Source organism: Somniosus microcephalus, chromosome 13, assembly GCF_052327205.1.
Source record: "Somniosus microcephalus isolate GS21.2 chromosome 13, FLI_Smic_1.0, whole genome shotgun sequence".
NCBI lineage: Eukaryota > Metazoa > Chordata > Chondrichthyes > Squaliformes > Somniosidae > Somniosus > Somniosus microcephalus.
In genome coordinates, this window is record NC_140999.1 from 193,171,919 (window position 1) to 193,188,738 (window position 16,820).

The 16,820-nt window shown below is 49.2% G+C and overlaps 1 protein-coding gene across 1 annotated transcript in view; it reads right to left on the reverse strand.

Annotated features, from left to right (window-relative positions):
• Positions 1-255: 255 nt before the first annotated feature.
• The window catches only part of LOC147108934 (potassium channel subfamily K member 9-like), a 71,195-nt gene continuing 54,630 nt past the window's right edge, over positions 256-16,820 (reverse strand). Inside the window, exon 2 of the mRNA XM_086006061.1 lies at positions 256-1,927. Coding sequence (XP_085862187.1) covers positions 1,020-1,927 — 908 coding nt within the window. The 3' untranslated portion in view covers positions 256-1,019. The remainder of the gene's footprint in view (positions 1,928-16,820) is intronic.

Below are 16,820 nucleotides of genomic sequence, written 5' to 3' on the forward strand. Positions count from 1 at the left end.
CGGCCCCACTCTCCCCGGCCCCAACCCCCTCCCCAGATCAACCTGTCTACCGCCCGAATTGGTCTCTGTGCCGACTGATAGCGCGTCAGCCCGGGGCCGGCGAGCTTCGGCAGAACCTCCAGTTCGCGGCTGGTAGCTCACCCGATGAGGTCCTCCCCTAAAAATGGACCTGGTGTACCAAGTCGCCCGGATGTTAAACTCCCCCCACACCTCCCCCATCACCTCTATACAATAGCATAGCATGATCTCACCCCCAGGAGTCCATTTGGTAACAAACCCAGGGACTACGCAACACGGCACAACCCTCGAGGAGTCTAGTGACAACATTACTCCACAGCGACTGAATCTATCGCCTCTTCGTCCCACAGGAAGCCCAGCCTTGCAGAAAGCAAGCTTGGGTCTAACTTTTGTTGTTGTTGTTGTTACAGCACACAATTCAGAGTTTAGACAGCAGACGGTTCAGTACAAATGGCAGGTCGCTTGCGAGGAGCTGTAATTTGCGACAGCTCCCATGAAACGTACAAGAAATTGAGTAATTGGGGCGTTACAGCATGCAGCCAACTGGCATGTTCGAAGTGCGTGCTGGGCTGTGGAGGGCTCAGCGCTTCCCTTTGGCAAGACCAGCTCCCGAGCTCCGATCGCACGTAAGCCAATCAGATCAGCTTTGACACATGAGTGAAACCCAAATGAACAATGGATTATCTCAGACCCGCCTTGTCCAATCAGGTGATCGGATTCTGCTTGTATTAAAGTTCATCTTAACCTGTTCCTGAAGTACAAAGAGCAGGGTTTACACCTGCGACTCTCGGTTAATACTGGGGCCACCTTTAGGAGACGTCACACGTTCTGACCATTCTCTTGGGGCATCTCCGTTCACCCAGTAGCACAGACGAGCTGTTACTGAGGTTTGGTGTGCAATAGCCATGCTTTTTTTTTTTGGCACTGATTGCCATGCTGCTGCTGCCAATGCAATGAGCGTTTCCACCGAGCAAACTCCAGCTAGTGCACATGCAGTGGGCTCACACCGATCTCCGGCGGGTTGGGAGGCGTTGGCTGAAGGCGTGGTACCCGAGAGAAGTGGAGCTGCCAGGGGAGGAGAAGACAAACTTCTCCCGTCTGCTCAGCGACATCTCATCCACCTTGAAGGAGATGGAGTTGAAGTAGACTGGGTTGGTATGGGCGCTGAAGGAGCCATGGTGGAATCCAGTGGGACTTTCGCAGTCCTGAGATCGGTAGCACATACAGGAACAAAGAGATCCAACATCCGAGACAGGTTCTGGTAGACTCTCGCGCCTGATCTCCACCTCCCCCTCCATCAGGGGGATCAGGTTGCTCCTACTCCGGCCCGCCTCCATGGGCAGTAGTACAGTGCTCCTGCTCTGAGGGTTCTCTCCGATGGTCACAGCCACATGATCCCTATTCCCGGCACGCTCCTCCGCGTCTCTCTTCTCGTCTTCCGAGTTCATGGTGAGGAACCTCAACACCACCAGGTTGAGGAAGGCTCCAATCACGGTCAGTCCGACTAGAATGTACATAAAACTGAAGGCCACATAGGGAGGCCTTTTCTGCAGGGCTTCATTGGTTTGTAGGGCCACGAAATCCCCAAACCCGATGGTGGTAAGAGTTATAAAGCAGTAATAATACGCGTGGAAGAAGGTCCAATCCTCAAAGTGCGCGAAAGCTGCGGCTCCAATGCACAGGGTTCCCAGGCACGAGAAGAAGCCAACCGTCACCATGTTCTCCATGGAGACCTCGGTCTTCTTCATTCCCAGGCATTTCTTTATTCTCTTCAGCAGGTATCTAACGAAGGTGTTCATGCGTTCTCCCAAACTCTGGAACATAACCAGAGTCAGTGGGATCCCCAAAACTGCGTAAAACATACAGAAGGCTTTGCCAGCGTTGGTGCCTGGAGCTGCATGGCCATAACCTGTGTCAGAGCAAAGAGAAGAGGCCAATTGTTAGCACACTGATATATTTATATATACATGCACACACAGCAGCTCCTTCACTGGCTCAGCTAGTTAATGCACTGTCTCTAAGCCATAAGGAACAGAATGATGCACTTGCTTAAAATCTGTTGCAGCTCTAACTTTTTCCAATTCTGATGAAAGGTCACCAACCTGAAACAACAACGACAACTTGTATTTACATAACGCCTTTAACATAGTAAAATGTCCCAAGGTGCTGCACAGGAGTATTTTAAGACAAAAAATTTTACACCGAGCCACATAAGGATAAATTAGGGCAGGTGACCAAAAGCTTGGTCAAAGAGGTAGGTTTTAAGGAGGGTCTTAAAGGAGGTGAGAGAGGTAGTGAGGCGGAGAGGTTTAGGGAGGGAATTCCAGAGCTTAGGGCCCAGGCAGCTGAAGGCACGGCCGCCAATGGTTGAGTTATAATCATGGATGCTCAAGAGGGCAGAATTAGAGGAGCGCAGATATCTCGGGGGGGGGGGCGGGGTTGTGGGGCTGAAGGAGATCACAGAGATAGGGAGGGGCGAGGCCATGGAGGGATTTGAAAATAAGGATGAGAATTTTGAAATCGAGGCGCTGCTTAACTCTGTTTCTCTCTCCACAGATGCTGCCTGACCTGCTGAGTATTTCCAGCATTTTCTGTTTTTATTTCAGAACAGAACGATCCCCAGACTAGATCACAGCTTGCACTAAGTTACCTGATCTCACAAAGAGTCGGCCTGGTGCCCTGAACTGAATCGGTCAGAATTCTAGCTCCTCGTCCCCATCTAATGAACGAGTGTGGAGTTGGATGAGGATAGGACCATGGGGACAGGAGAAGGCCATTCAGCCCCTCGAGCCTGTTCCATCGTTCAGTTAGACGATGGCTGATCTGCACCTCAACTTCATTGACCCGCCTTTGCTCCGATTCCCTCGATACTCTGACCCAACAAAAATCTAGCGATCTCAGTCTTGAAAGCTCCAATTAACCCCCAGCACCCACAGCCTTTTGGGGGAGAGAGTTCCAGATTTCCACCACCCTTTGTGTGAAGAAGTGCTTCCTGACATCACCCCTGAACGGCCTGGCTCTAATTTTAAGGTTAAGCCCCCTTGTTCTGGACTCCCCCCACCAGAGGAAATAGTTTCTCTCTGTCTACCCTATTGAATCCCTCTATCAACTTAAACCCATCAGGCTAGGCTAGGAATGCCTAGAATCATAGAAAAGTACAGCACAGGAGGAGGCCATTCAGCCCATCGAGTCTGCGCCGGCTCTTTCGAAGAACAATCCAGTCAGTCCCGCTCTTTCCCCAGAGCCCTGCAATTTTTTCTCCTTCAAGTATTTATCCAATTCCCTTTTGAAGGCTGCTATTGAATCTGTCTCCACCACCCTATCAGGCAGCGCATTTCAAATCCTAACCACTCGCTGCATAACAATTTTTTTTCCCTCATCTCCCCTCTGGTTCTTTTGCCAATCACCTTAAATCTGTGCCCTCTGGTTATCGAGCCTTCAGCCACTGGAAACAGTTTCTCTTTATTTACTCTAAACCCTTCATGATTTTAAGCACCTCTATCAAATCTCCTCTTAACTTTCTCTGCTCCAAGGACCCCTCTCAACCCTCACACCACATTTCCCATCTAGGCTGGCACTTGTAGCACAGCTGCCCGTGGAACCGTATCGCAGATAGCAGCCAAGCTCTTTCAGAATATAGGAAAAATCACAAAGCACGTTCTACCGAAAAGGGAGATTAATTTACAAATTGAGGTTTTCCATTTGCGAAAACACTGAATAAAACAACGCTGGATGTTTGAGTGAGTCGCTGTGACAGACTCCCTGACACCTTGCTCATTATTGTGTATTGATTTTGTGACATTAGTGTATCTGTCTGAAGTGGAGATGAGGGTTATTTTAACACACTGAAGTAGAATGGAATCAGTGATTGTAACAAAACTATCATGGCAAGAAGAAAATACTGTTGAGAACTGCTGTAAACATTCACATAACTGCTTTACCAACTCTCCAGACACAGAAATTCTGTTTAATAATTGTGAAAAGCTCCTCAAAACAGCATATGCTTTAATATACACACAATATTCTTCATTTGTAATCTAGTCTAAATTATTTGTTTCCAATTTCCCCCCTGTTGCTGCATTCCCTTCTTGAAGCCTCATGCTAGGAATGGCTCCAAGTCGCTACATTGTCCAAGTCAGGATTCTCCACGTGGGCAGCGAGGGCTGCCGGCTGTTCCGCTGTGGGAGGCATCAGCGCTGAGCCCTATCCTGTCCTCTTCCCAGCAGGGGTCACTGGTTGACTTTTTCACCTCCCTCAGCCCAACCCCCCCCCCCCCGCCCCGAACACTGAGGCCAAAGGCCAATTGTAGTCCCCTAACTGGTTCTCTGGCTGAGATCCACAGACACAGCAGAGACTGTGACCCAGGGATTGGGGATGGGTAAGGAGTATCTGGACCACGACTCTATGGGACAACTTTAATGGGCGAGCTGACTTTTGCTGTCCAATGTTTTTTGTATGTTTGGAACTTCCCAGTCTGGGTGTGTGTCTCAGTTCCACCCCAGACATTTACCTACTAAAACCATCCTGGCAGCACTATCACATCTTTTAAGTGAGAAATAAAAATCTTCGCAGGTACCAAAATACAGCCTGTAGTCATAGGGGAGAAATTCGGTTGGTTAGCGCCTCCCGTTATGGCCTCCAGGGGGTGATAACGGGACGCTAATGGCTTACTGACTGGGTGCGGCGAGATGAACGACTTCCGCTAACTTGGCTGAGAGGTTTGCGGTGGCGGTAACACTTTGTGCCACGATCTCCAGCGCCCGGAGATCATGGACGTCATCGCCATGCGCATCGCCCCGGTAGCGCCCACGGACCCGAACTTTGGTTCCGCCCCCTGCAGCATCGCAGGAGACGTTCATCAGGAGGCCGGGTGCTTCGGGGCGGAGAAAAATTTTAACAACGCTTCAAGTGATTTTTTGATTGCTCCTGGGCCATGATCGATCGGCCCGGCGCTCTGCTGGCATGCACGGGGCTGATCGGGCCCAATGCAGAGCCGGCAGCGATGGCCCCTCCCTTTAAAGGAGGGAAGGAGCCTCGGATCGCGGCAGTGCTGCACCACTACCGCCCCACCTGCGTCCTTTAGTGCTCCAGGAAGGAAGTGGAGCGTTTGATTTAGCACTCCACTTCCTTCCTGGAGCGTAAATACCGAATTTTGAAAAAGCTGTGAATTGTTAGCACCTGGCGCTAAGTTTCCCAGCTTTCAAGAGTTAGCACTCCAAATGGGGCGATACTGAGTTTCTCCCCCATTGACTTTACTCTGCGCTATTATATACCATTTTCTGGAGAGACGGATGAATCATCATGAGGAGCACAATCTGCTCTCAAGAAATAAGACAGACATTTATAATAGAAAGAATGAACGAACTTGCATTTATAGAAACATAGGGGGAGAAATTCGGTTGTTAGCGCCACCGATTAACGCCTAAAGAGGCCGAGAAGTGGGGCGCTAGCCAATTTCCGGGCGGGCGCAACCTCGCCCCATATTGAGCATGCATTTAGCGCCGGCGCTAAATCTTAGCGCCCGCTCATGGGCGCAGGCTGATTATGACGTCATTTGAGTGTGCAACGCCTTTTGGGCACCCCGGACCGGAAATTCAGTGGCGCCCCCCTCTGTAGCGCCTGGCGCTAATAGTGACAGCTTACCTGGACCTTACCAAGTCGCTCTCGGGCTGGAGGAGCGTTATTTAAAGGGGACTGGTGTGGTTTAAAAGCGGCAGCCATTTTTGGGGCACAACTTCCTCGAGAGCTACAAAGAGTTGCTGAGCTGCACACTGAGAGCCATTTGACCACTGAGCCAGCGCAGGCAGATGATCTTCAGCCTTCTGACCATCACCTTGCTGTTGGTGAGCCTTGACAACGGGGAATCTTCCTGTGGGCACTTATCATGGGGGCTGCATTGGAGGGGAACGTCCTGCTGCTGAATCATCTGGAAAGGGCACTGAGATGCTGGGAGAGGGGGGGGGGTGGCATGGCCAGACGGAGGAGGGCCAACAGACATCGCCACAGCAGACCTTACGCTGGCAGGGTTTTCCGACAGCAGTTTTCCTACATGAACATGCCGGAGGAGCAGTGTGTCAGAAGGCTGCGATTTAGAAAGGAGGTGGTGACTGAGCTGTGCCAGCTACTTCAGCCAGATCTGCAGCCTCAGATAAGGTGCAGGACATCTCTGTCGGTGGCTGAGAAGATGCCTGCTGGCCTGAACTTCTACGCGAGTGGCTCTTCTCAGGCTGCGCGTCAGAGGCTGATCAGAAGTAGCTTCTAGGCCCCTCTCACGGAATGCTTGCTGCCATTCCAAGAACAGGAATGGAACTGGTCTGATACCCCCAAGCCTGTGAAGGGCGAGATGCATGTAAATAGAAGGCATGGCCATTGTAAATGAAGAAAGTGTTTCATTACACAAAATGTGGTTCCTTCAAACATGAGAAAGCTATGGCAACAGAAAGCAAAACTAATACACTGACACATAACTGCTTCTCACACCCGGGAGACTGTCCAAAACATAAATCACATTCCGACCATCTTCCTTGGCCTTGATTCCACTGCGCCAACCAAAGCATCCAATGCCCCATCAGTGAGGCGTTCCGCCCTCTGCCTCACCCTTTCCATGTATTGCTAGGCTGGTGTGCCACAGGTAGGCTCCCACCACCTTGAAGGCCTACAAGGCAGTGAGTGTGTCTGGTGATGCCAATTGACCTGCCCCTTTAAGAGCTGGTCGGCGCCAGTGTGTCTCAGGGAAAGCGATTATTGACAGCACCCTCGCTGCGCCCCGCCGCCGCGAAATTGGGTTGCGCCGCCGGGTTAGCGCCTTAAGAGTAGCGTGCAGTGCCTGATTTAGTGCCGCAATCACCTTTAGGGGCGCTGCAACCCAACATAGTGCTAGGTGGCGCTAAATTGCGCCTGGCGCTAAACTTTGCGCATCGCCAGGACTAGCGCCCCAAACGCGGCTATACCGAATTTCTAGGCCATAGAAACATAGAAGATAGGAGCAGGAGTAGGCCATTCGGCCCCTCGAGCCTGCTCCGCCATTCAATGAGATCATGGCTGATCATCCAAACTCAGTACCCTGTCCCTGCTTTCTCCCCATATCCCTTGATCCCTTTAGCCTTAAGAAATATATCTAACTCCTTCTTGAATATATTTAATAAATTGGCCTCAACTGCCTTCTGTGGTAGAGAATTCCACAGGTTCACCACTCTCTGGGTGAAGAAATTCCTCCTCATCTCAGTCCTGAATGGCTTACCCCTTAACCTTCGGCTGTGACCCCTGGTTCTGGACTCCCCCGCCATCGGGAACATCCTTCCTGCATCTAGTCTGTCTAGTCCTGTTAGAATTTTATGTTTCAATGAGATCCCCTCTCATTCTTCTAAACTCCAGTGAGTATAAACCCAATCGACCCAATCTCTCCTCATAAGTCATTCCTGCCATCCCAGGTATCAGTCTGGTGAATCTTCGCTGCACTCCCTCCATGGCAAGAACACCTTTCCTCAGATAAGGTGACCAAAACTGCACACAATACTCAAGGTGTGGTCTCACTAAGGCCCTGTACAACTCCAGCAAGACATCCTTGCTCCTGTACTCGAATCCTCTCACTACGAAGGCCAACATACCATTTGCTTTCTTAACCGCCTGCTGCACCTGCATGCTTACCTTCAGCGACTGGTGCACAAGGACACCCAGGTCTCGTTGCACTTCCCCTTCTCCCAATCTATTGCCGTTCAGATAATAATCTGCCTTGCTGTTTTTGCCACCAAAGTGGATAACCTCGCATTTATCCACATTATACTGCATCTGCCATGCATCTGCCCAATCACCTAACCTGTCCAAATCATACTGGAGTTTCTCGGCATCCTCCTCACAGCACACACGCCCACCCAGCTTTGTGTCATCTGTAAACTTGGCGATATTACATCTAGTTCCCTCGTCTAGATCATGAATATATACCATGAATAGCTGGGGTCCTAGCACCGATCCCTGCGGTACCCCACTAGTCACTGCCTGCCACTCGGAAAAAGACCCGTTTATTCCAACTCTTTGCTTCCTGTCTGCCAACCAGTTCTCTATCCAAGTCAGTACCTTACTCCCAATCCCATGTGCTTTAAATTTACATGCTAATTTCTTCTGCGGGACCTTATCGAAAGCCTTCTGAAAGTCCAAATACAACACATCCACTGGTTCTCCCTTATCTATTCTACCAGTTACATCCTCAAAAAATTCCAGTAGATTAGTCAAGCACGATTTACCTTTTGTGAATCCATGTTGACTATGTCCGATCCTGTCACTGTTTTCCAAGTGTTCTGCTATTACATCTTTTATAATGGACTCTAGCATTTTCCCCACTACCGATGTCAAGCTTACCAGTCTATAATTCCCCATTTTCTCTCTACCACCTTTTTTGAATAGTGGGGTAACATTAGCTACCCTCCAATCCATGGGAACTGTTCCAGAGTCTATAGAATTTTGGAAGATGACCAGCAATGCATCTACTATTTCTAGGGCCACTTCCTTAAGTACCCTGGGGATTTATCGGCCTTCAATCTGATCAATTTCCCTAACACCATTTCCCTACAAATACTGATTTCATTCAGTTCCTCCCTCTCATTAGACCCTATGTTCCCCGACATCTCTAGAAGGTTATTTGTGTCCTCCTTTGTGAAGATAGAATCAAAGTATGTATTTAATTGGCCTTCCATTTCTTTGTTCCCCATTATAGATTCCCCTGATTCTGACTGCAAGGGACCTACGCTTGACTTCACCAATCATTTTCTCTTCGCATATCTATAGAAGCTTTTACAGTCAGTTTTTATGTTCCCTGAAAGCTTACTCTCATACTCTATTTTCACCCTCTTAATTAATCCCTTTGTCCTCCGTTGCTGAATCCTAAACTGCTCCCAATCCTCAGGTTTGCTGCTTTTTCTGGCCAATTTATAGGCCCTCTCTTCACAAGCTCAGGATGTCCCACAGTGCTTCAGAGCCAGTGAAGTACTGTTTGAAGTGGAGTCACTGTTGTAATGTGGGAAACGCGGCAGCCAATTTGCGCACTGCAAGATCCCACAAACAGCAATATGATAACGACCAGATAATCTCTTTCTGTTATGTTGGTTGAGGGATAAATATTGGCCCCAGGACACCTCCCCTGCTCTTCTTCGAAATAGTGGCCATGGGATCTTTCACATCCACTTGAGAGAGCAGACGGGGCCTTGGTTCAATGTCTCATCTGAAAGACGGTACCTCTGACAGTGCAGCACTCCCTCAGTACTGCACTGGGAGTGTCAGCCTAGATGTTGTGCTCAAGTCTCTTGAGTGGGACTGGAACCCACAACCTTCTGACTCAGAGGTGAGAGCGCTACCCACTGAGCCATGGCTGAGAAGTAATGAGCGGGTGTTTGAGATGCATTCTGAAAGCTATCTGTTTTCCTAGTTATAAAGGTACAGTTATACAGTCACATTAAGCATCACTGTGACCCAGTACTGGAGGGAAGTGTGTGCGAACCAATGGAACAGACAGTCTCACACCAGTTGGGTTTGACATTGCCCGGAATATAACTGCAGTGATGTGTCAAATCTGAAAGGTGCTCGTAGAATCTGTTACACAGAATGACATCGAATGTACAGCACAGAAACAGGCCATTCGGCCCAACTGGTCCGTGCCGGTGTTTATGCTCCACATGAGCCTCCTCCCACCCTCTTCCTCTCACCCTATCAGCATATCCTTCTATTCCTTTCTCCCTCCTGTGTTTATCCAGCTTCCCCTTAAATCCATCTATGCTGTTCACCTCAACCACTCCCTGTGGTAGCGAGTTCCACATTCTCACCACTCTCTGGGTGAAGAAGTTTCTCCTGAATTCCCAATTGGATTTATTAGTGACTATCTTATGTTTATGACCCCCAGTTTTGGACATCCCCCATAGGCAGAATCATCTCTACATGTATCCTATTAAACCCTTTCATAATCATAAAGACCTCTATCAGGCCACCCCACAACCTTCTCTTTTCTAGCACCCCGCCAGTTCAGTCGTCCCTGACAGGTAGGACCTGTTGGATCTCTTGGATAACACAAGCTTGAGAGTTTGATAAAAATTGTCTTTTTTTCCCTGAGAAAAGAGGACACTCCCACTTGTGCTCTCAACACATTCGAAATGTAATGGCTGAACAAAGGCCTTTAAGCATGTGTATAACCAAGTGTGCAAAGAACGCTTCCCTAACTGTGATAACTTGACCCGGAGCCTGGATGAATAACCAAGGAACAAAAACAGAAAATGCTGGAAATACTCAGCAGGTCAGGCAGCATCTGTGGAGAGAGAAACAGAGTTAATGTTTCAGGTCAATGGTCTTTCGTCAGAACTGGAAAAAGTTAGAGATGTAACAGGTTTTAAGCGAGTGCTGGGGCTGGGAAAGGGTTATAATCGTAACCTCTGCCCCATTTTTTCAGACGGCAGCTGTTGGTGATTCTGCCATTCCCATTTACACCTCCTCTGGACCCATCTTTTGTTTCTTTACTTGTCCCATTACCACTCCCTTTTGCCTTGCACCATCATCCCATTTGTCTTTTAATCTCTCCTGCCTTCCATCCTATCACAGACCTTCCCTTTTGTTCTTTCCTCCCCTCCCCCCCTCCCTGCCCCGACACTTGCTTAAAAACCTCTTACATCTCTTAACTTTTTCCAGTTCTGACGAAGGGTCACAGACCTGAAACGTTAACTCTGTTTCTCTCTCCACAGAGGCTGCCTGACCTGCTGAGTATTTCCAGCATTTTCTGTTTTTATTTCAGATTTCCAGCACCCGTAGTATTTTGACACGAGGTCCTGCTTGACTGGAACCAATAATGAGATGATTAGCTCCAATATAAATCCTAAAAAAACTACTATTGATCACAAGCTTGTACAAATACAACATTCTATTATGCGGCAACCTAATTTGAGCAAGTGTCATCTGCATGGACCTCAATACAATTAGTTTAAATCCTTTAGCGAGTTTGGAGTTCTAAGAGTAACCCCTGGCTGACTTGAAATGTGGACTTTGAACCTTTCAAATGTTTACTCCTTCTGCCTCTGAAGAATAAAGAAATGACCTGCATTGTGGATATATTCAAGACGGAGACCGATAGATTTTTGGATATTAAAGGACTCGAGGGATATGGGGATATTGCGGGAAGCTGGTGTTGAGGTAGAAGATTAGCCAAGATTTCACTCCTAAATGGCCTGGCTCTCATTTTAAGGTTCTGCCCCCTTTGTACTGGATTCCCCCCACCAGAGGAAATAGTTTCTCTCTCTTTCTACCCTAAGGAATCCTTTTAACATCTTAAATTCCTCGATCAGATCACCCCTTAATCCTCTATACTGAGGGTATACAAGCCTAGTCTGTGCAACCTGTCCTCATAATTTAACCCTTTCAGCCCCGGTATCATTCTGGGGAATCTGCACTGCCCCCCCTCCAAGGCCAATATATCCTTCCTGAGGAGCGGGGCCCTGAACTGAACACAATTACTCCAGGATAACAACAGAAAATGCTGGAAAAACTCAGCAGGCCAGGCAACATCCGTGGAGAGAGAAATAGAGTCAACGTTTCAGGTCGAAACCCTTCGTCAGGACTGAGAGAAAACACAGGAAATGAAACAGATTAAAAGGCCAGTTTGGGGGCTGGGAAATGGGGATGAAAGAACAAAAGAGAAGTGAAGAGACTTTAAGAGGTATTCAAAACCAGAGGAGATGGTGATAGGACTCTCTTTACTAGTCCCATCACCATCTCGTCTCGTTTTTAATCTGTTTCATTTCCTGTGTTTTCTCAGTCCTGACGAAGGGTTTCGACCTGAAACGTTAACTCTGTTTCTCTCTCCATGGATGCTGCCTGGCCTGCTGAGTTTTTCCAGCATTTTCTGTCGTTATTTCGGATTTCCAGCATCCGCAGTATTTTGCTATTGTACAGTTGCTCCAGGTGGGGTCTAACCAGAGCTCGGTACAACTGAAGCATTCCTTTCCTTCCCTTTGTAATCCAGCCCCCTGAGATAATGGCCAACATTCCATTCACCTTTTTAATTGTGTTTTGTACCTGTGCACTGGCTTTTAATGATTTGTGTACTCGGATTTCCAAACCTCTTTGCCAAATTCCAAATTCCTGGGTCACGTACGACTCTCATCTCTCAACCAGCTCCTTTATTGTCTGAAAGGATACATTTCTTCATTCTTTCCCTCATTCCTCTGCCTCATGGCTCCTTTCTCAACTGCCTCCAGTATTTGAATCTCTCAAGCTGAAAGATATGATTGCACTAGAGAGATTTACAAGGATGTTGCCAGGACTGGAGGATTTTAGCTATGAGGAAAAATTGGATCAGCTGGGGTTGGTTTCTTTGGAACAGAGGAGGCTGAGGGGAGATTTAATTGAGGTGTATACAATTATGAGGGGCCTCGATAGAGTGAACAGGAAGGACCTATTTCCCTTAGCAGAGAGGTCAATAACCAGGGGGCATAGATTTAAAGTAATTGGTAGAAGGATTAGAGGGGAGTTGAGGAGAACTTTTTTCACCCAGAGGGTGGTGGGGGTCTGGAACTCACTGCCTGAAAGGGTGGAAGAGGCAGAAACCCTCATCACATTTAAAAAGTGCTTGGATATGCACTTGAAGTGCCGTAACCTACAGGGCTAAGGACCAAGAGCTGGAAAGTGGGATTAGGCTGCGATCGCTCTTTTTCGGCCAGCACAGACATGACGGGCCGAATGGCCTCCTTCTGTGCCGTAAATTTCTATGACTCTATGTCTCCCTTGTGTCCAAGTGACCACAACCAGACACAAAGGGTGTTCTGACCAGAACACTATCCAGTTTGAGCATGACCTCCTCCACCGTGTAGTTCAGTGTTTTACTTGATTTGTTAATCGCAGCTCTATAGTGGAATTTTGAATTCCAAGTCTACTTAAACTCTCAGATCTTCTTCAATGTCACCGTAAGTTATTTTGACATAATTCATGCAGTATTTATATTTCCCATTTCTCTTTCTGTGTTCAGTAATTTAAACTTGTCGGCTACCGACCATAGAGCACATATACCAGAAACGCTGTTTACGGAGGTCACGGACCATCATCAAAGACCCTACCCACCCCAGCCACAGTCTGTTCACCCTCCTGCCATCTGGGAGACGCTACAGATGCATTCGCACCCGTACGACCAGATTTAGGAACAGCTTCTTTCCCAGGGCTGTCATCCTACTGAACTCCACAAATAAACTCTAAAGCCTGCACATCTGCCAATGCACTTTATTATGTTTATGTTAATGTATTACAAGCCAAATGAATGTTGAATGTTTAAATGTCTTAATCTAAATGTACACTCTCGGGAGCTGCAAGCCTACATTTCATTGTACTGCACTTGTGCACTAACAATGAGAATAAAGCTGATTATGATTATTATTATTAAATTCCATCTGTCATTTTCCATCTATTTACATATCATTCCTGCGCTGCCCTGTCTAATTTTTGAATTTGGCCAAGTCACATTGACCTTCTGGTCCAAGTCACTAATGTGAATTAGAAACAGTGGGGTTCCCAACACCGATCCTTGGGGTAACCCATTCGTCACGCCAGCTCTTCCTGATATGACTCCTCCAGCCAGTACCAACTGGTTCCTCCCTTTCACCCCATCCACCTCCTTAAACATTCACTCCCTCCACCACCGGCGTACCGTGGCTGCAGTGTGCACCATCTACAAGATGCACTGCAGCAACTCGCCAAGGCTTCTTCGGCAGCACCTCCCAAACCCACGACCTTTTCCACCTAGAAGGACAAGGGCAGCAGGCGCATGGGAACACCACCAACTCTAAGATCCCCTCCAAGTCACACACCATCCTGACTTGGAAATATATCGGCGTTCCTTCATCATCGTTGGGTTAAAATCCTGAAACACCCTCCCGAACAGCACTGTGGGAGTACCTCCACCACACGGACTGCAGCGGTTCAAGAAGGCGGCTCACCACCACCTTCTCGAGGGCGATTAGGGATGGGCAATAAATGCTGGCCTTGCCAGCGACGCCCATGAACGAATAATAAACAAACAATTTGTAGGTTTTACTCTAAATCTCTACTGTGTTCAACTCAACTGGTAGTCTTTGGTCGTGGAACTTTGTTAAATGTTTTTAGAAGTCAAGGTATACCACATCGGAGGGTTTTCCACATTTTACTCGGACTGTAATTTCCCCAAAAAAGGCAGAGATTTAAGCAGAAAGGATCTGCCTCTTCCCAATCCACATTGTCTACTGTTTACTAGATAGTCCTTAGGTTTGTCCCTTGGTGTCACCCCTGCCTCTGAGTCAGAAGATTGTGAGTTCAAATCCCACTCCAGAGACGTGAGCACAAAATACTAGACAGTACTGAGGGAGCACCGCACTGTCAGAGGGGGCATATTGAGGGAGCACAGCACTGTCAGAGGGGGAATACTGAGGGAGCGCTGCACTGTCGGAGGGGCAGTACTGAGGGAGCGCCGCACTGTCGGAGGGGCAGTGCTGAGGGAGCGCCGCACTGTCGGAGAGGCAGTACTGAGGGAGCGCCGCACTGTCAGAGAGGCAGTACTGAGGGAGCGCTGCACTGTCGGAGAGGCAGTACTGAGGGAGCGCTGCACTGTTGGAGAGGCAGTACTGAGGGAGCGCCGCACTGTCAGAGGAGGAATACTGAAGGAGCGCTGCACTGTCGGAGAGGCAGTACTGAGGGAGTGCCACACTGTCAGAGGGGGAATACTGAGGGAGCGCTGCACTGTCGGAGAGGCAGTACTGAGGGAGTACCGCACTGTCGGTGAGGCAGTACTGAGGGAGTGCCGCACTGTCGGAGAGGCAGTACTGAGGGAGTGCTGCACTGTCGGAGAGGCAGTACTGAGGGAGCGCTGCACTGTCGGAGAGGTAGTACTGAGGGAGCGCCGCACTGTCGGATGGGCAGTACTGAGGGAGCGCCGCGCTGTCGGAGGGGCAGTACTGAGGGAGCGCCGCGCTGTCGGAGGGGCAGTACTGAGGGAGCGCCGCTCTGTCGGAGGGGCAGTACTGAGGGAGCTCCGCACTGTCGGAGGGGCAGTACTGCAGGAGCGCCGCACTGTCGGAAGGGCAGCACTGAGGGAGCGCCGCACTGTCGGAGGGGCAGCACTGAGGGAGCGCCGCACTGTCGGAGGTGCAGCACTGAGGGAGCGCCGCACTGTCAGAGGGGCAGTACTGAGGGAGCGCCGCACTGTCGGAGAGGCAATACTGAGGGAGCGCCGCACTGTCAGAGAGGCAGTACTGAGGGAGCGCTGCACTGTCGGAGAGGCAGTACTGAGGGAGCACCGCACTTTCGGAGGGGCAGTACTGAGAGAGTGCTGCATTGTCGGAGGGGCAGTACTGAGGGAGCGCCGTACTGTCGGATGGCAGTGCTGAGGGAGTGCTGCGCTGTCGGTGGGGGCAGTGCTGAAGGAGCGCCGCACTGTCGGGGAGCAGTACTGAGGGAGCGCTGCGTTGTCGGGGTGGCAGTGCTGAGGGAGTGCTGCACTGTCGGAGGGGCAGTACTGAGGGAGCGCCGCACTGTCAGATGGCAGTACTGAGGGAGCGCTGCGCTGTCGGGGGGGGGCAGTGCTGAGGGAGTGCTGCACTGTCGGAGGGGCAGTACTGAGGGAGCGCCGCACTGTCGGATGGCAGTACTGAGGGAGCGCTGCGCTGTCGGGGGGGGGCAGTGCTGAGGGAGTGCTGCACTGTCGGAGTGGCAATACTGAGGTAGCACTCTACTGTCGGACGGGCGACGGGTGTACTGAGGGAGTGCTGCACAGTCGGAGGTGCCATCTTTCAGTTGAGATGTTAAACCGAGGCCCTGTCTGCCCTCTCAGGTGGACTTAAAAGTTCCCATGGCACTATTTTGAAGAAGAGCAGGGGAGTTCTCCCCGGTGTCTTGGCCAATATTTATCTCTCAATCAACATCACTAAAACAGATGATCTGGTCATTATCACATTGTTGTTTGTGGGATCTTGCTGTGTGCAAATTGGCTGCTGCATTTCCTACATTACAACAGTGACTACACTTCAAAAGTACTTCATTGGCTGTGAAACGCTTTGGGACGTCCGGTGGCTGTGAAAGGCGCTATAGAAATGCAAGTCTTTCTTTCTTATAATAAATTCCGTTATTTTACCCCATACTCATGCACCGATTCCCGTTTACACTGGGCACGTTATAACTCGAGGTGGGTGTGATACAGCATTAATAAAAATTAGCGACATACAGAGCGGCAATCTGGGTGTCAAGCTGATCACACATGGCAGGGACAGAGGTTACCACTCTCACACCAATAGCCGCAGTATAACAGCGATCAAAGTGACAGAAGGGCCCAGCAAATTATTTCAGCGCCAATTTGAAATGAATTCCGCAGGTGTAAATTTTCCCCACCTAATCTCTCTCTCGCTCTCTCTCTCTCTCAAAGAGTGGCCAGAAACGATTGCTTGGGTTAATCACATTTTGTGTGTAAGAATCAGCCTTGTTCAAGTAAATCTATTTCCAGAAGATTAATGGTGTCTATTAAGTGAGCAGCGATCGCGCTTTGAGAGCAGTACGAATGTTAGTGGTTTATTAACAGCCTCCCTTGTGCCATACCTGTTAGTGCAGTAATCACAAGGTCCAGTAGTAAAACATCACAGATTATTATTTCTCCTCAATCCAAAGAGATCAAACAGATTCTAACCGAGACCAGGGTGAGGAATGGCACAAATCTAGTTTCCTACATTTGTCCTCAGACTCGGAGCGATCGGTGCAGCACACAGCAATTCAGAACGACAGGGTTTCTGCACACGACTATTCCACTTCTTGAAACACCAGTT